This window comes from Somniosus microcephalus, chromosome 3, assembly GCF_052327205.1.
Source record: "Somniosus microcephalus isolate GS21.2 chromosome 3, FLI_Smic_1.0, whole genome shotgun sequence".
In the NCBI taxonomy this organism is placed as follows: Eukaryota; Metazoa; Chordata; class Chondrichthyes; order Squaliformes; family Somniosidae; genus Somniosus; species Somniosus microcephalus.
Genome location: NC_140989.1, coordinates 121,958,703 through 121,974,837, shown reverse-complemented (window position 1 = coordinate 121,974,837; position 16,135 = coordinate 121,958,703). Strand labels below are relative to the sequence as shown.

The 16,135-nt window shown below is 44.3% G+C and overlaps 1 protein-coding gene across 2 annotated transcripts in view; it reads left to right on the top strand.

Moving 5' to 3' along the window:
- The window catches only part of LOC147121352 (utrophin-like), a 232,317-nt gene that overhangs the window by 126,674 nt on the left and 89,508 nt on the right, over positions 1-16,135 (top strand). For both annotated transcript variants that reach the window (XM_085981551.1, XM_085981550.1), the window contains 4 exons: positions 513-598; positions 5,148-5,305; positions 7,822-7,988; positions 11,448-11,559. In XM_085981551.1, coding sequence (XP_085837677.1) covers positions 513-598; positions 5,148-5,305; positions 7,822-7,988; positions 11,448-11,559 — 523 coding nt within the window. The remainder of the gene's footprint in view (positions 1-512; positions 599-5,147; positions 5,306-7,821; positions 7,989-11,447; positions 11,560-16,135) is intronic.

The following is a 16,135-nucleotide window of genomic DNA, read 5'->3' as shown; positions in this document are numbered from 1 at the left end:
CAGTGACGGCAGGAAACACAAGCCCCACTGAGGTTCTGAGGCCTGATGTGTGTCTTTGCCCAGTTGTGCTGGTTGGACATGTTAGTTGAGTCTCAAGAATAACTGGGACCACCCTCGGGGGGGGTGGGGGGGGGGGAAAGCAAATATATTAAATGTTACTTAACCACTCTAGACGGCTTTGATCAAATTATTCATCACTCAAATTGCAACACAGATCTGATCACACAAATGGAAGTGGTATAACCCCAAATGTAGACATATAAGGCCTAAAGGCATTTGGTTCAAAACTGAGTTTGTAAAGTGAAAGATGAAGTACAATCTTTACAGACCCGGTTAAGATACTGTAGAAAATTGAGGACAAAATTTCTACTTTTAATTGATCTACGGAAGTGAAATAATATTTACCTTTTAAAGCAATGCCGTTCTAACACAGGGCAATACAAAATGGACCTGCACTGTATTCAAATAAGTGTAACCAATCTATGTACTTGTGTAATGCTCTTCTCTTCCAGGGGTAGGAGTGGAAGAATCAGAGTGCTGTCTTTGAAAATTGGATTGATGTGTCTGTCCAAGGGTCTTCTGGAGGAAAAATACAAGTGTAAGTATCGCCTCGGTCACTACAGATACAAGTGTAAGTATCGCCTCGGCCACTACAGATACAAGTGTAAGTATCGCCTCGGTCACTGCAGATACATGTGTAAGTATCGCCTCCCTCACTACAGATACAAGTGTAAGTATCGCCTCCCTCACTACAGATACAAGTGTAAGTATCGCCTCCCTCACTACAGATACAAGTGTAAGTATCGCCTCCCTCACTACAGATACAAGTGTAAGTATCGCCTCCCTCACTACAGATACAAGTGTAAGTATCGCCTCCCACACTGCAGATACAAATGCAAGTATCGCCTCGGTCACTGCAGATACATGTGTAAGTATCGCCTCGGTCACTGCAGATACATGTGTAAGTATCGCCTCCCTCACTACAGATACAAGTGCAAGTATCGTCTCCCACACTGCAGATACAAATGCAAGTATCGCCTCGGTCACTGCAGATACATGTGTAAGTATCGCCTCGGTCACTGCAGATACATGTGTAAGTATCGCCTCGGTCACTGCAGATACATGTGTAAGTATCGCCTCCCTCACTACAGATACAAGTATAAGTATCGCCTCCCTCACTACAGATACAAGTGCAAGTATCGCCTCCCACACTGCAGATACAAATGCAAGTATCGCCTCGATCACTGCAGATACATGTGTAAGTATCGCCTCCCTCACTACAGATACATGTGTAAGAATCGCCTCCCTCACTACAGATACAAGTATAAGTATCGCCTCCCTCACTACAGATACAAGTGCAAGTATCGCCTCCCACACTGCAGATACAAATGCAAGTATCGCCTCGATCACTGCAGATACATGTGTAAGTATCGCCTCCCTCACTACAGATACATGTGTAAGAATCGCCTCGGTCACTGCAGATACATGTGTAAGTATCGCCTCGGTCACTGCAGATACAAGTGTAAGTATCGCCTCCCACACTACAGTTACAAGTGCAAGTATCGACTTGGTCACTGCAGATTACTTTTTGGTATTTTAAACATGTAGGATGTTGCTACTTCCCAAGGGCACTGAACATCACTGGGCCCCTTAGTAACTGGTTTTATTAGTGATAGCTTTTTATCACTTCAATCTTGAGAAGCATATTAAAAGTCTAAATATATAGCAGTATTTTAGGGAGCCTTGTCCTCACTAATTTCTGTGTGCCACTCGAGCTGCATAAAGCACTGTGTGATCTTGCAATGCAAGGAGAATTGTCAAAGCTGATGCTGCCGAGACCATCTCGGGAAATAATAACACTGTCTATCAATTATTCTTAAAGCAGAAGGGCGATGCCAACAATGCCTCAATGCAACGCAACTTAAAATTAATGTGTGTATTTTTCCCTAATTTTTATGAGGTATGTCACGCTGAGTGTAATAAAGCTCTTCCATCCCTGGCCATTCAGATATAGTCTGTGTTGATCATTCTTAATGGAACAGGGAGATGTACACACCTCCAGCAATAAATCTCTGCCCCAGCCACAGAAGAGCAGCAACTTGCATTTATGACACAGTTAACCACACTATCGTCCACCAATGACTCTTTCCTGTTGTCCCGCTGAGTCTCCTGCAATGGCTTCTCTTCCCATCCCAGCACCGTTATCTCTGGAGACCCCCCAAGGACCCTCAGCGGCATCATCTGAAGACATGATGTCAGGTTCCACATGTATGATGACGACGCCCAGCTCTACCTCATCATCACCTCTCGTAACCCCTCCACTGCTTCCGTGTTATTGGACTAATTGTCCAACATCCAGTCCTGGTTGAGCCGCAATTTTCTCCAATTAAACGTTGTCTTCAGTCCCTGCCACAAACTTTGTACCCTTGCCACCGACTCCATCCCCCTCCCCAGCCACTGTCTGAGGATGAACCAGACTTTCTCAACCTCGACGTGCTATTTGACCCTGAGTTGAGCTTCCAACCCCATATCCTCTCCACTACCATGTCCGCTGACTTCCACCTCCAACATCTCCTGTCTCCATCCCATTTCAGCTCATCTGCTGCTGAACCCCTCATCCTTGCTTTTGTTTATCCAGACTCGACTATTCCAGTGTGTTCCTGGCCAGCCTCCTACCTTCCACCCTCCCTAAACTTGAGCGCTTCTGCTGCCCGTATTCTAACCCGTGCCAAGTCCCGTTCACCCATCACCTCTGTGCTCCCTGACCTACTTTAGTTCCCAGTCCACCAACACCTTGATTTAAAAATTCTCATTCCCGTGTTTAAATTTTTACATGGTCTTGCCCCTCCGTATTTCTGTAACCTCCTGCAACCCTCTGAGATCTCTGCATTCCTCAAACACTGGTCTCTTGTTCATGACCCAGTCCGTTTGCTTCACCATTGGCGACCGTGCTTTCAGCTGCGTGGGGTCCTGGGCCCTAAGCTCTAGAATTCCCTCCCTAAACCTCGCCACCTCTCCTCCTTTATAGCCCTCCTTAAAATCTCTCTCTTTGACCAAGCTTTTAGTCACCTGTCCTCATGTCCCCTTCTTTGTCTTGGTGCCAGTTCTTGTCTGATTACATTCCTATGAAGTGTCTTGGGATGTTTTAGTATGTTAAAGGAGCTATATAAATGCAAGTTGTTCTCATTTTGGAAAGACATCTCAGAGTTCTTTACAGGGCAGAGAAGAAACAATATGAGCACAGAGTGGGCGGGACAAGCAGGCAGCTTGGAATTAGGGGAGTTGGTCAAAAGAGCAGATGAAGAGAGATGTTTTGAAAAGAGGGCGGAGGTGAGGTGTAAAGATTTGCAAAGGGCAGGGGCATAGTGGCCGACAGAGCAGCCAGAAAGGTGAGACGAGGGCAGGGAGCAGGACAGCAGCAAAGGCTACGGGCAGGGATGTGGGGGGCTGCGGGCAGGGGGGAAGCAGGGCAAGCATTTTTGAAATTGAATACCACCCGCTATTTCACCAGGGTGGCATCACCACTCCCCACATCAACCATACTTGTCACCCAACTGCATGAGATTGACAGTTTTGTGCTGAATTGTGGGAAGGTTTCTGTTATGAGGTTTCATCAGTGCTGAAGCATCTCCTGAAACACATTCGCAGGTGGAGCTATTGCCTGAACCTGCTCCTTGTATGGAGAAGTGAAGATGGAGATGGTGCTATTGGGATCAAATTGTTGAACTGCCTCTATCTTCCAGATGCCTCTACCTGTGCCCTATTATTACGACAGCTAATATGTCAATGTATTCAACAAAATAATTGCGGGCAAAGCGGAGGATTTAAAGAATGGAACACTGCACCTTAAAACTCCAATTATTCTGTGCATTGTAACAAGTTTTTATTTTAAATGAAAGCCAAGTCTAACAATAAATGTGTATATCCAAGATAATTTGCGTAACCTGTGTATCTAGCAAACTAACAGGTTTGTGTAGTTAGCAAATTAATTCATCTTGCTGTCAAGAAATTCTGCCTGTATGTTGCTGTAAATGAGGTGTCAATTTATGCGTCATTAAGTGATGAGAATTAACTTTCTCATTCAGTGCGTGAATAATTGTTATAGAAGAGACATGAAAACCCAGGAGAGTGCCATTTGTACTATTACGTTCAATCAAGGCATGTCTTTTTAAATGTTATATTCACCTTTAGTTTTAATTTAAGTACAAAGTGTGTTAAGTTATAATTCAGAGCATGTGGTCTGCTGTTGAGTAACCTTAGGAAAGTACCTATTGGTTTAAAAAATATAGTTAAGGACGTGCTTCTTAAGATTCTTCTGTAATGTTTTATATCTAATTGCTGTTTATATTCTAACACTAGTTGACAGTTCCATGATATTTGCTTGTGTAACCAGCTTTTGTGGTGTTTGTTATGGATGAATGTATTTCATAATCTGATCAATGTTTATCAATTCAGTCCAATTGGCACACTTTGTGAATATGTTTTTCTTTGTTGCTTTGCTTGTGATGGCCTGAATTCTGGGGCTAACCATGTGGGGGAATCACTGGGGGCAAGCCACCATCCAATTTTACAGCACATTAATAAGCTACTCAGCTCACTATATTTGTTATAAATTCGCTCATGGGAATAGATAGATGAGGAAGGTGAATTGAAAACAATTGTAGTATATTTGCAATCTAAATTCATGACCTAAGGTTCCATTTAGATGGCGAGCTCCTCATCATAACAGAATTTTGCACACAAGGCAACACCACAAAAAAAATCCTTGCGTTAGAAAGGGTGCACATAAGAGCAACAAATGTACAGTAATAGGGAAGAGAACAAGAAAAGATTAGAGCAGTTTAAGCTTTACAGTCAAGAAAGAAAGTGGTGAAAGGACTTCCTCAGAGAAGCATACAATATTAAATGGTATCGAAGCAAACGCACATTATTATTTCAACGTAGACCAAGAATGTAGAACCGGAGATCATAAAATAGTGAAAAGTAAATTTATGCCAGCTATCTGGTAAAGCTTCTTTACTGAGAGAGAAATGTTTGACAATTTACCAAGCAAGGTAATCAAGGGAAATACATTGGTTTTTCTGAGCTCTCACTTGCCTCCTGAAGATTAGCAAAAACATAATTTTCCTTACTGATAATTTTTGCAGATCTTTTCAAACAAGTAGCTGCACCCACTGATCTGTGTGACCAACGAAGCCTGAGCCTTTTGCTTCATGATGCAGTCCAGATCCCCCGCCAGCTGGGGGAAGTCGCTTCATTTGGAGGCAGCAACATTGAACCGAGTGTCCGCAGTTGCTTCCAACACGTAAGTGTGCTCTACTCCAGTCCCAGTTCCTAATGGACAAAGGCCTACAGCAAAAAAACTCTATAAAATCCAACACTAATTGTCAATCAGACAGGCCTAAGGATGGTTCATGGGGAAATGCCACTTCCTCTGGTTGGGGTTGAAGCATGTTATTGGAACAGAGTGGAGTAAGTTTTGTTCTGTATCTGGCTGTGCTATACCTGGCCTGGGAGTATGATGCTGACACTGACGACCTTAAATGGAACGTGTCCCATTCCCCAGAACTGACATCTGTCACTTTGATGGGTGTAAAAAATGCTTCACAAGATCTAGCAGAGACTGCGAGTAAGCTATAGACATTTACCAATTGTAAAAAGGGGTAAGAGTTCTTTAAAGAACCTATATTTTTTAAGAAGTGGAGCAGCTTATAACTTTTTGTATAACCTTTCCACATTCATCTTGTTTCCTTATTTTTCACATTTCATTTTTATTGATGGAGATGACATTCAATCAATCCACAACTCTATTCAAACATTGTTGTTCCACTAATTTTGGAGCATTTATTGAATGGAATTTTCTCATACTGCAGTTTTCAGCAACAAATGTCTGCAAGAGGTTTCTAATTGATCTGTTGTTTGCACCACATTGTTAGTCGACTCCTCTTCCTCCATCCCACCAATCGGCTGTCTTTGTGTCTCCAGCAGCCACACTGAGAATTTCCAATTCATGCCCAGCAGTGTGTTTAAGTGCAGCCTATCTCTACATTGTCATACCACTATGAGATATATTCAGCTCTACTTTTTTGGAAAAGCGTGAGTTGTAGCTGAGACTAACATTTATATAAGCACCTTATGACATCTCTGAGATACATCTTGAAGCCCATCACATAAATTACTTTTCGAAGTACAGTGACTTGAGTAGGCAAATGCAGCAGCCAATATGTGCACAGCATGATCTCACAAACAGCAATGAAATAAATGACTAATAAATCTGTTTTTTCTGGATGGTGTTGGTTGAGGGAAGAATGTTGGGCTGAACACTGGTAGATTGCTCTGTGCCATTTTTTCAGAAACTATAGGATCTTTAATGTCCACCTGAAAAGGGAGTCTGTTCTTGGTTTAAAGTCTGAGGTGGCACCTCCGACATTGCAGCATTCCTTTAGTACTGACCGTGCTGCCCTCCCTCAGTACAGACCTTCCGACAGTGCAGGACTCGCTCAGTGCTGGCCCTCCGACAGTGCAGCACTCGCTCAGTGCTGATCCTCCGACAGTGCAGCACTCGCTCAGTGCTGACCCTCCGACAGTGCAGCACTCGCTCAGTGCTGACCCTCCGACAGTGCAGCACTCGCTCAGTGCTGACCCTCCGACCGTGCAGCACTCGCTCAGTGCTGACCCTCCGACAGTGCAGCACTCGCTCAGTGCTGATCCTCCGACAGTGCAGCACTCGCTCAGTGCTGACCCTCCCACTTGCTCAGTGCTGACCCTCCGACAGTGCAGCACTCGCTCAGTGCTGCTCTAAAGTGCCAGCCTAGGTTATGTGCTCACATCTTGTTGGAGTGGTGCAATAGATTGGGAAAAGGGGAAGTGCAACAAGACCTGGTGCACCTAATCCTTGTGCACCAGTCGCTGAAGGTAAGCATGCAGGTGCAGCAAGCAGTTAAGAAGGCAAATGGTATGTTGGCCTTCATAGCAAGAGGATTCGAGTGCAGGAGCAAGGATGTCTTGCTGCAGTTGTACAGGGCCTTGGTGAGACCACACCTTGAGTATTGTGTGCATTTTTGGTTGCCTTATCTGAGGAAGGATGTTCTTGCCATGGAGGGAGAGCAGCGAAGATTCACCAGACTGATGCCTGGGATGGCAGGAATGACGTATGAAGAGAGATTGGGTCGATTAGGCTTATATTTGCTGGAGTTTAGAAGAATGAGAGGGGATCTCGTTGAAACTTATAAAATTCTAACAGGACTAGACAGACTAGATGCAGGAAGGCTGTTCCCGATGGCGGGGGGAGTCCAGAACCAGGGGTCACAGTCTAAGGATAAGGGGTAAGCCATTTAGGACTGAAATGAGGAGGAATTTCTTCACCCAGAGAGTGGTGAACCTGTGGAATTCTCTACCACAGAAGGCAGTAGAGGCCAACTTATTAAATATATTCAAGAAGGAGTTAGATATATTTCTTAAGGCTAAAGGGATCAAGGGATATGGGGAGAAAGCAGGGACAGGGTACTGAATTTGGATGATCAGCCATGATCGCATTAAATGGCAGAACAGGCTCGAGGGGCCGAATGGCCTACTCCTGCTCCTATCTTCTATGTTTCTATGAACCCACAACCTTCTGATTCGGAGGCAAGCGTGCTCCCACTAATCCAAGGCTAACATCTGCATAAAATACTTCATATTTAAGACATTTTAATTTTACTAATCCAGTAATAAAAATGGCAGAAGGCCCAATATTAATGTATTAGACAGCAAATCATTGAGGATCGCAGACAATAAACTTCAACTAAATGTTGATGCAGCTCTTATTTCACTTTCCTCTAGGGTCAGAACAAACCAGAAATTGATGCTAAACTGTTTGTAGAGTGGATGAGACTGGAGCCTCAGTCCATGGTCTGGCTTCCTGTTCTGCACCGAGTGGCAGCTGCTGAAACTGCAAAACATCAGGCAAAGTGCAACATCTGCAAAGAGTGCCCGATCGTAGGCTTTAGGTGAGTCGTGCAACATAATAGGGAATCATGTGATATTGGGAAAGAATTTTACCTTTAAACATTAGTTTGGAAACTTCCAAACTCAGCAAATAATCTAGCAGAAGTAATTCAAAATCCCAACAAATTCATGGATCTAAACAGTAATTCAATCTCCACCAATGGTGATGCATAATTTGAGTCTTTTTCATCTAAGCTGCGCATCCAGAACAACTGCTGCATAGTGCACTGGTGCGCAAGAGAATCTCCCTTTAGAGCTTCAGGACGATGGGGGATATTAGCACAAATTAAGTTTAAAGATGCTTTATCTTAATTTTAGGAGCGGTGAGTGCTGCAGGTTTTTGGTATTTTGGTCCCAGCCCCTTTTTTAAAAATTAGTTCCTGGGATCTGGGCATCGCTGGCAAGGCCAGCATTTATTGCCCATCCCTAATTGCCCTTGAGACGGTGGTGGTGAGCCGCCTTCTTGAACCGCTGCAGTCCATGCGGTGAAGGTACTCCCACAGTGCTGTTAGGGAGGAAGTTCCAGGATTTTGACCCAGTGATGATGAAGGAACGGTGATATACTTCCAAGTCCAGATGGTGTGTGACTTGGAGGGGAACTTGGAGGTGGTGGTGTTCCCAAGCGCCTGCTGCCTATGTCCTTCTAGGTGGTCGAGGTCGCAGGCTTGGGAGGTGCTGCCGAAGAAACCTTGGCGAATTGCTGCAGTGCATCTTGTAGATGTACACACTGCAGCCACGGTGCGCCGGTGGTGGAGGGAGTGAATGTTTAAGGTGGTGGATAGGGTGCCAGTCGTGGCTATTCAGTTTCCCTTCATATGGCTGTTTGTGTTTTAACTAATGACTCATTCTCCGAATCTGCTTTGACCTTCGGGGTTCCCAGGGCTCTGCCTTCTCTCCTGCTCTGTTTCTTCATATCAGTGACCTCCATTCTTTATCCAGTTCTAGCCACTTATTTGTTGATCATTCCACTCTACATTGACCATGTACCTTCAACTTGTGCACCCTCGGTTAACATAACCTCCATTCTGCAGAAAATTGGTTCAACTGTGGGTAACAAGAGAAGTTAAAGATAGTATTAGATTAAAGGAAGACGCTTATAATGTTGCCAAAAAGAGTAGTAAGCCTGAGGATTGGAAGGATTTTAGAATTCAGCAAAGGAATTGATTGAGAGAAAAGAGAATATGAAAGTAAACTAGCAAGGGACATAAAAACAGATTGTAAAAGCTTCTATAGGTATGTAAAAAGGAAGACATTAGCAAAAGTAAACATGGGTCCCTTACAGGCAGAGACGGGAGAAATTATAATGGCGAATAAAGAAATGGCGGAGGCATTAAACAAATACTTTGTATCTGTCTTCACGGAAGAAGACACAGAAAACATTCCGGAAGTACTGGGGAACCAAAGGCCTGGTGAGAATGAGGAGCTTAAAGAAATTAGTGAAGAAATAGTAATGGAGAAATTAATGGGACTAAAAGCTGACAAATCCCCTGGACCTGATGGCCCACATCCTAGGGTTTTAAAAAGGTGCCTACAGAGATAGTGGATGTATTGGTTTTGATCTTCCAGAAGATTCGAGAATGGACCCGTGGATTGGAAGGTAACAAATGTAACCCCGCTATTCAAGAAAGGAGGGAGAGAGGAAACGGGGAACTATAGACCAGTTAGCCTGACATCAGTAGTAGGGAAAATGCTAGAATCTATTCTTAGGGACGTGGTAATGGGGTACTTAGAAAATCATAATATGATTGGGCAGAGTCAACATGGATTTATGAAAGGGAAATCATGTTTGACAAATCTGTTGAGTTTTTTGAGGTTGTAACTAGCAGGGTATATAAGGGGAACTAGTTGAAGTAGTGTATTTAGAGTTTCAAAAAGCATTCGATAAGGTGCTACACAAGAGGTTATTACACAAAATTAGGGCTCATGGGATTGGGGTAATATATTAGCATGGACTGAGGATTGGTTAATGGACAGAAAACAGAGAGTAGGAATAAACGGGTCATTTTCAGGTTGGCAGATTGTAACTAGTGGGGTACCGCAAGAATCAGTGCTTGGGCTGCAGCTATTTACAATCTAGATCAATGATTTAGATGAGGGGAGTGAGTGTAATGTATCCAAGTTTGCTGCTGATACAAAGTTAGGTGGGAAAGTAAGTTTTGAGGAGAACACAAAGAGGCTGCAAAGGGATGTAGACAGTTTAAGTGAGTGGGCAAGGACGGTGCAGATGGAATATAATGTGAAGAAATGTGACGTTATCCACTTTGGTAGCAAAAATAGAAAAGCAGAATTTTTTTAAATAGTGAGAGACTGGGAAATGTTGGTATTCAGAGGGACCTGGGTGTCCTTGTACACCAATCACAGAAAGTTAACATCCAGGTACAGCAAGCAATTAGGAAACCAAATGATATGTTAGCCCTTATTACAAAAAGATTGGAGTATAAGAGTAACCAAGTCTTACTGCAATTATATAGGGCCTTGGTGAGACCCACACCTGGAGTACTGTTTACAGTTTTGGTCTCCTTCCCTAAGGAAGGATATATTTGCCTTACAGGGAGTACAACGAAGGTTCACTAAACTGATTCAAGGGATGGGAGGGATTGTTTTATGAGGAGAGAATGAGTAGACTAGGCCTATATTCCCTAGAGTTTAGAAGAATGAAAGGTGATCTCATTGAAACATATAAAACTTTTGAGGGACTTGACAGGGTAGACACTGGGAGGACATTTCCCTTGGCTGGGAAGTCCAGAACTAGGTGTCACAGTCTCAGAATAAAGGGCCGGCTGTTTAGGACTGAGATGAGGAGAAATTTCTTCACTCAAAGGGTTGTAAATCTTTGGAATTCTCTACCTTGGGGCTGTGGATGCTCAGTCGTTGAGTATATTCAAGGCAGAGATCGATAGATTTTTGGATACTAAGGGAACCAAGGGATATGAGGATAATGCAGGAAGTTGGAGTTGAGGTAGAAGATCAGCCATAATCTTAAGGAATGGTAGAGCAGGCTCCAGAGGCCAAATGGCCTACTCCTGCTCCTATTTCTTATGTTCTTTCTCTCCCCTCTTCTCTCTTTCTCTTCCTGTAGAACTTTCCCTTCTTCCTCCTCCTGAGCTGAAAATACACCATCCCGCACCTTTGTTGGCCTCTTTACAGCCTCACGTGTGTTACAATCAAGCCTCACTGCAGTCCACTACTCAAATTTAACTTTACCAGGACATCAAAACTCTGGCCCTCCTTGCATCTCTGTGTCTCCTCCCTGCAATTTTCAGTTTCTCAAAATACAAACTTGCGTAATTTAATCATTTAACTTTTTTCCCCTCAATGGAAAGAAAAATCTAAACAAACATAGGAGATGGAGGAGAAAGTTTAAAAAATCAAAAGGCTTTAGTGATCTGTTTGTGGGGAAGAATGACACTTCATACAAAACATGTTTGACATTTATTTTTCTGCTTGTTCTTCCTCCCCAGGTACCGGAGCCTCAAACACTTCAACTATGACATCTGCCAGAGCTGTTTCTTTTCAGGACGTACAGCAAAGGGACACAAGTTACACTACCCAATGGTGGAGTACTGTACTCCGGTGAGTAATATGTTCCACTTTGTAGTATTGTATGTAATTTGTGTGGATAAATCACTGCGAGACACTTGGGGGTTCAGATACAGCAAACTTTAAAAGTAAAACATATGGATAAAAGTGTTTCTATACAATGCACCGTTATGCAACTGCCACCAGGCATGTATGATACAGGGCATCTGGCAGTGCTTATTGAGTGCCAGAAGTAGGTGAAGTTGGTGTCATTCTCACCCAAGTTCACAGCACAAGATTCAGAAGCAACAGCTTTTCTTAATCCCTTCAGTTTTCTGACTCGTGCTGGTATACATTCCCAGAGGCATAGGCCAATCTCCAATATTTCACCCAAGTGCCCATTCTTCATGTCTGACCTACACAGTAGATTTCAGTTGGCTATTCAATTATGAGAGTGAGGGGCATCACAACCAAGCACTTCAGCAAGACGTAAACTAATTACTGGAATGGGCAGATAGGTGGCAGATTCAATTTAATTTGGCTAATGAAGTAATGCATTTTGGAAGGAAAAATATAGGACTATACACTCAATGTAAAGATGCTAAAAGGTGTGCATGAACAGAGAGACCTTGGGATTTAAATACACAATTCCCTGAAATGTGAGGCAGTTTGATTTTAAAAAATAAAAGGAGGCCAACAGCCTTTTGGGTTTTATAAATAGGGCACAAGTACAAGAAGTAATACATTTCTACAAAATATGGTTAGATCACAAATGAGTTTGTGCAGTTTTGGGCATCCCTTTATAGTAAGGACATTAAAGCCAGAGCACGTGCAGAATGATGCCAGGGATGAAAAACTAGATTTAAGAGGAGATACAATGTACTGGGACTATTTCCACTGGAGCAGAGATGAGTAAGAGGAGATTTAATAGAAGTTTTCAAAAGTATAAAAGGTTTTGGCAAACTAAATAGGGAAAGACTATTTCCTCTGATTGGAAAGCAGTGGCATAGGCAGGTAGATATTCAAACACCCCGCCGCCCCCTGAAATGTGTTTGATTTTTTTTTATTGGACTAGTCCTTCTTTAGAAAGGATGTGCCTTAGATCACTTTATAAAACACAAAAACAATGGACGTCCCTTCAGAGCTGGCCAGTTCGACCAGTGAAAACCAATTAATCGGGCATGTGCTACTAAATTTACAGCAGGATATTGCAGTGTATAATAGCAAAGTTAGATTAACGGCACATAACTGGCACTTGGACTTCATGCTTCAGAGTTTTTGTCCGACAAGACTTTTTTTCTATTTATTTGCTTTATTTGAATCGTTAGCTTAATGGAAGTAATAATGTTTCTGTTTGAACCTTATTGTGCAATTCCAATTTGACAAATAGATTTTTTTAAGTAGTTTTGTCTGGTCTTGCAAGTTCATCCAAACTCCCCCCCCCCCCCCCCACCGGCCCCCCCCCCCCACCCCCGAAAAGAAAACCCTGCCTACACCACTACTGGGGAGTAATGATGAGGGGTCGTCAATTTAAAGTCATCAGTAAGAGAGTGAAGAGAGAGGTTAGGGGAAATTTGTTTTAGACAAAGAGATATTGGAGCAGGGAATGCTTCACCACAGGGAGTGGTTGAGGCAGAGACCATCGCATCTTTCAAAGGAAAATTGGATAAATATTTAAAGCAGAGAAAGACACAGGGCAATGGGGAAAACAGGCCAGCTCTAGCAACTGGCCTCCTTCCGTGCTACAATCTCTGTTTCTAATCCTGTCATCATCTGACATCCACATGCATGTACCTTACAGCAGGAATGCTGACCGATTCCTCCATACGCCCTCCCCCAGCAGGAGTGCTGACCGAGTCTTCCATATGCCCTCCCCCAGCAGGTGTGCTGGCGCCAGTTATAAGAAAGGACAAACTTAGATTTGTATAGCACCGCTCACAGCATTTCACAGCCACTATTGAAGTGCAGTCACTGTTGTTAGGTAGGCAAACACAGCAGTTAAGATGCATACAGATGAGTACCATAAACAGCAAATTAGATGAATGTTTTTTGGTGGTGGTGCTTGTAGTGCCCTAGCTAAGTAAGTGCATAATGGGAATCAAACTTGGGACTTTCCTGACCCATGCTAGGCAATGGGGATGACTGAGCGTTCTATTGAAGCTGGGAGTTTTCCAAGCCTTTATCACAGATTGGAGATTACTGGCCTAGATTATAGAATCATAGAATGTTACAGCACAGAAGGAGGCCATTCGGCCCATCGTGCCTGTGCCCGATGGATAATTAGACCTGGTCTGATTGGGCAAAAATGCATTGTGGTTAAAATAATCAGCTCTTCAACCAGAAAGGCCACTGATTTGAATCCTGGAGCTGCCTTCTACTTGAAATGTTTTTTAATTTTTTTAAAAAATTCATTGATGGGATGTGGGCGTCGCTGGCTAGGCCTGCATTTAGTGCCCATCCCTAATTGCCCTTGAGAAGATGGTGGTGAGCCGCCTTCTTGAACCGCTGCAGTCCATATGGTGTAGGTACACCCACAATGCTGTTAGGAAGGGAGTTCCAGGATTTTGGCCCAGCGACAGTGAAGGAACAGCGATACAGGTCCAAGTCAGGATGGTGTGTGGCTTGGAGGGGAACTTGTAGGTGGTGATGTTCCCATGCGTCTGCTGCCCTTGTCCTTCTAAGTGGTAGAGGTCGCGGGTTTGGAAGGTGCTGTTGAAGGAGCTTTGGCGAGTTGCTGCAGTGCATCTTGTAGATGGTACACACTGCAGCCACAGTGCGCCGGTGGTGGAGGGAGTGAATGTTGAAGGTGGTGGATGGAGTGCCAATCAAGCGGGCTGCTTTATCCTGAATGGTGTCGAGCTTCTTGAGTGTTGTTAGAGCTGCACTCATCCAGGCAAGTGGAGAGTATTCCATCACACTCCTGACTTGTGCCTTGTAGATGGTGGAAAGGCTTTGGGGAGTCAGGAGGTGAGACACTCGCCGCAGAATTCCCAGCCTCTGGCCTGCTCTTGTAGCCACAGTATTTATATGGCTGGTCCAGTTAAGTTCCTGATCAATGGTAACCCCCAGGATGTTGATAGTGGGGGATTCAGCGATGGTAATGCCATTGAATGTCAAGGGGAGATGGTTAGAGTCTCGCTTGTTGGAGGTGGTCATTGCCTGGCACTTGTGTGGTGCAAATGTTACTTGCCACTTGTCAGCCCAAGTCTGAATGTTGTCCAGGTCTTGCTGCATATGGACACGGACTGCGTCAGTATCTGACGAGTCTCGAATGGTGCTGAACAGTGTGCAATCATCAGCAAACATCCCCACTTCTGACCTTATGATGGAGGGAAGGTCATTGATGAAACAGCTGAAGATGGTTGGGCCTAGGACACTGCCCTGAGGAACTCCTGCAGTGATGTCATGTGATTGAGATGAATGACCTCCAACAACCACAGCCAACTTCCTTTGTGCTAGGTATGATTCCAACCAATGGAGAGTTTTCCCCTTGATTCCCATTGACTTCAGTTTTGCTAGGGCTCCTTGATGCCACACTCGATCAAATGCTGCCTTGATGTCAAGGGCAGTCACTCTCACCTCGCCTCTTGAGTTCAGCTCTTTTGTCCATGTTTGGACCAAGGCTGTAATGAGGCCAGGAGCTGAGTGGCCCTGGCGGAACCCAAACTGGGCGTCAGTTAGCAGGTTATTGCTGAGTAAGTGCCGCTTGATAGCACTGTCGACGACACTTTCCATCACTTTGCTGATGATTGAGAGTAGACTGATGGGACGGTAATTGGCCGGGTCGGATTTGTCCTGCTTTTTGTAGACAGGACATACTTGGGCAATTTTCCACATTGCCGGGTAGATGCCAGTGTTGTAGCTGTACTGGAACAGCTTGGCTAGGGGCGCAGCTAGTTCTGGAGCACAAGTCTTCAGTACTATTGCCGGATTGTTGTCAGGGCCCATAGCCTTTGCAGTATCCAGTGTCTTCAGCCGTTTCTTGACATCACGTGGAGTGAATTGAATGGGCTGAAGACTGGCATCTGTGATGCTGGGGACCTCAGGAGGAGGCCGAGATGGATCATCCACTCGGCACTTCTGGCTGAAGATAGTTGCAAATGCTTCAGCCTTGTCTTTTGCACTCACGTGCTGGGCTCCACCATCATTGAGGATGGGGATATTTTTGGAGCCTCCTCCTCCTGTTAACTGTTTAATTGTCCACCACCACTCACGACTGGATGTGGCAGGACTGCAGAGCTTTGATTTGATCCGATGGTTGTGAGATCGCTTAGCTCTGTCTATCGCATGTTGCGTCCGTTATTTGGCATGCAAGTAGTCCTGTGTTGTAGCCTCACCAGGTTGACACCTCATTTTTCGGTATGCCTGGTGCTGTTCCCGGCATCCTCTCCTGCACTCTTCGTTAAACCAGGGTTGATCTCCCGGCTTGATGGTAATGGTAGAGTGAGGGATATGCCGGGCCATGAGGTTACAGATTGTGGTTGAATACAATTCTGCTGCTGCTGATGGCCCACAGCGCCTCATGGATGCCCAGTTTTGAGTTGCCACTTAAATGGCTGACTTCAGGGCTTGGCCATGAGATGGAGCATTCTGTGGAGGCAAAGCCTTGCATCTTAAGGGGAGCAAAGAA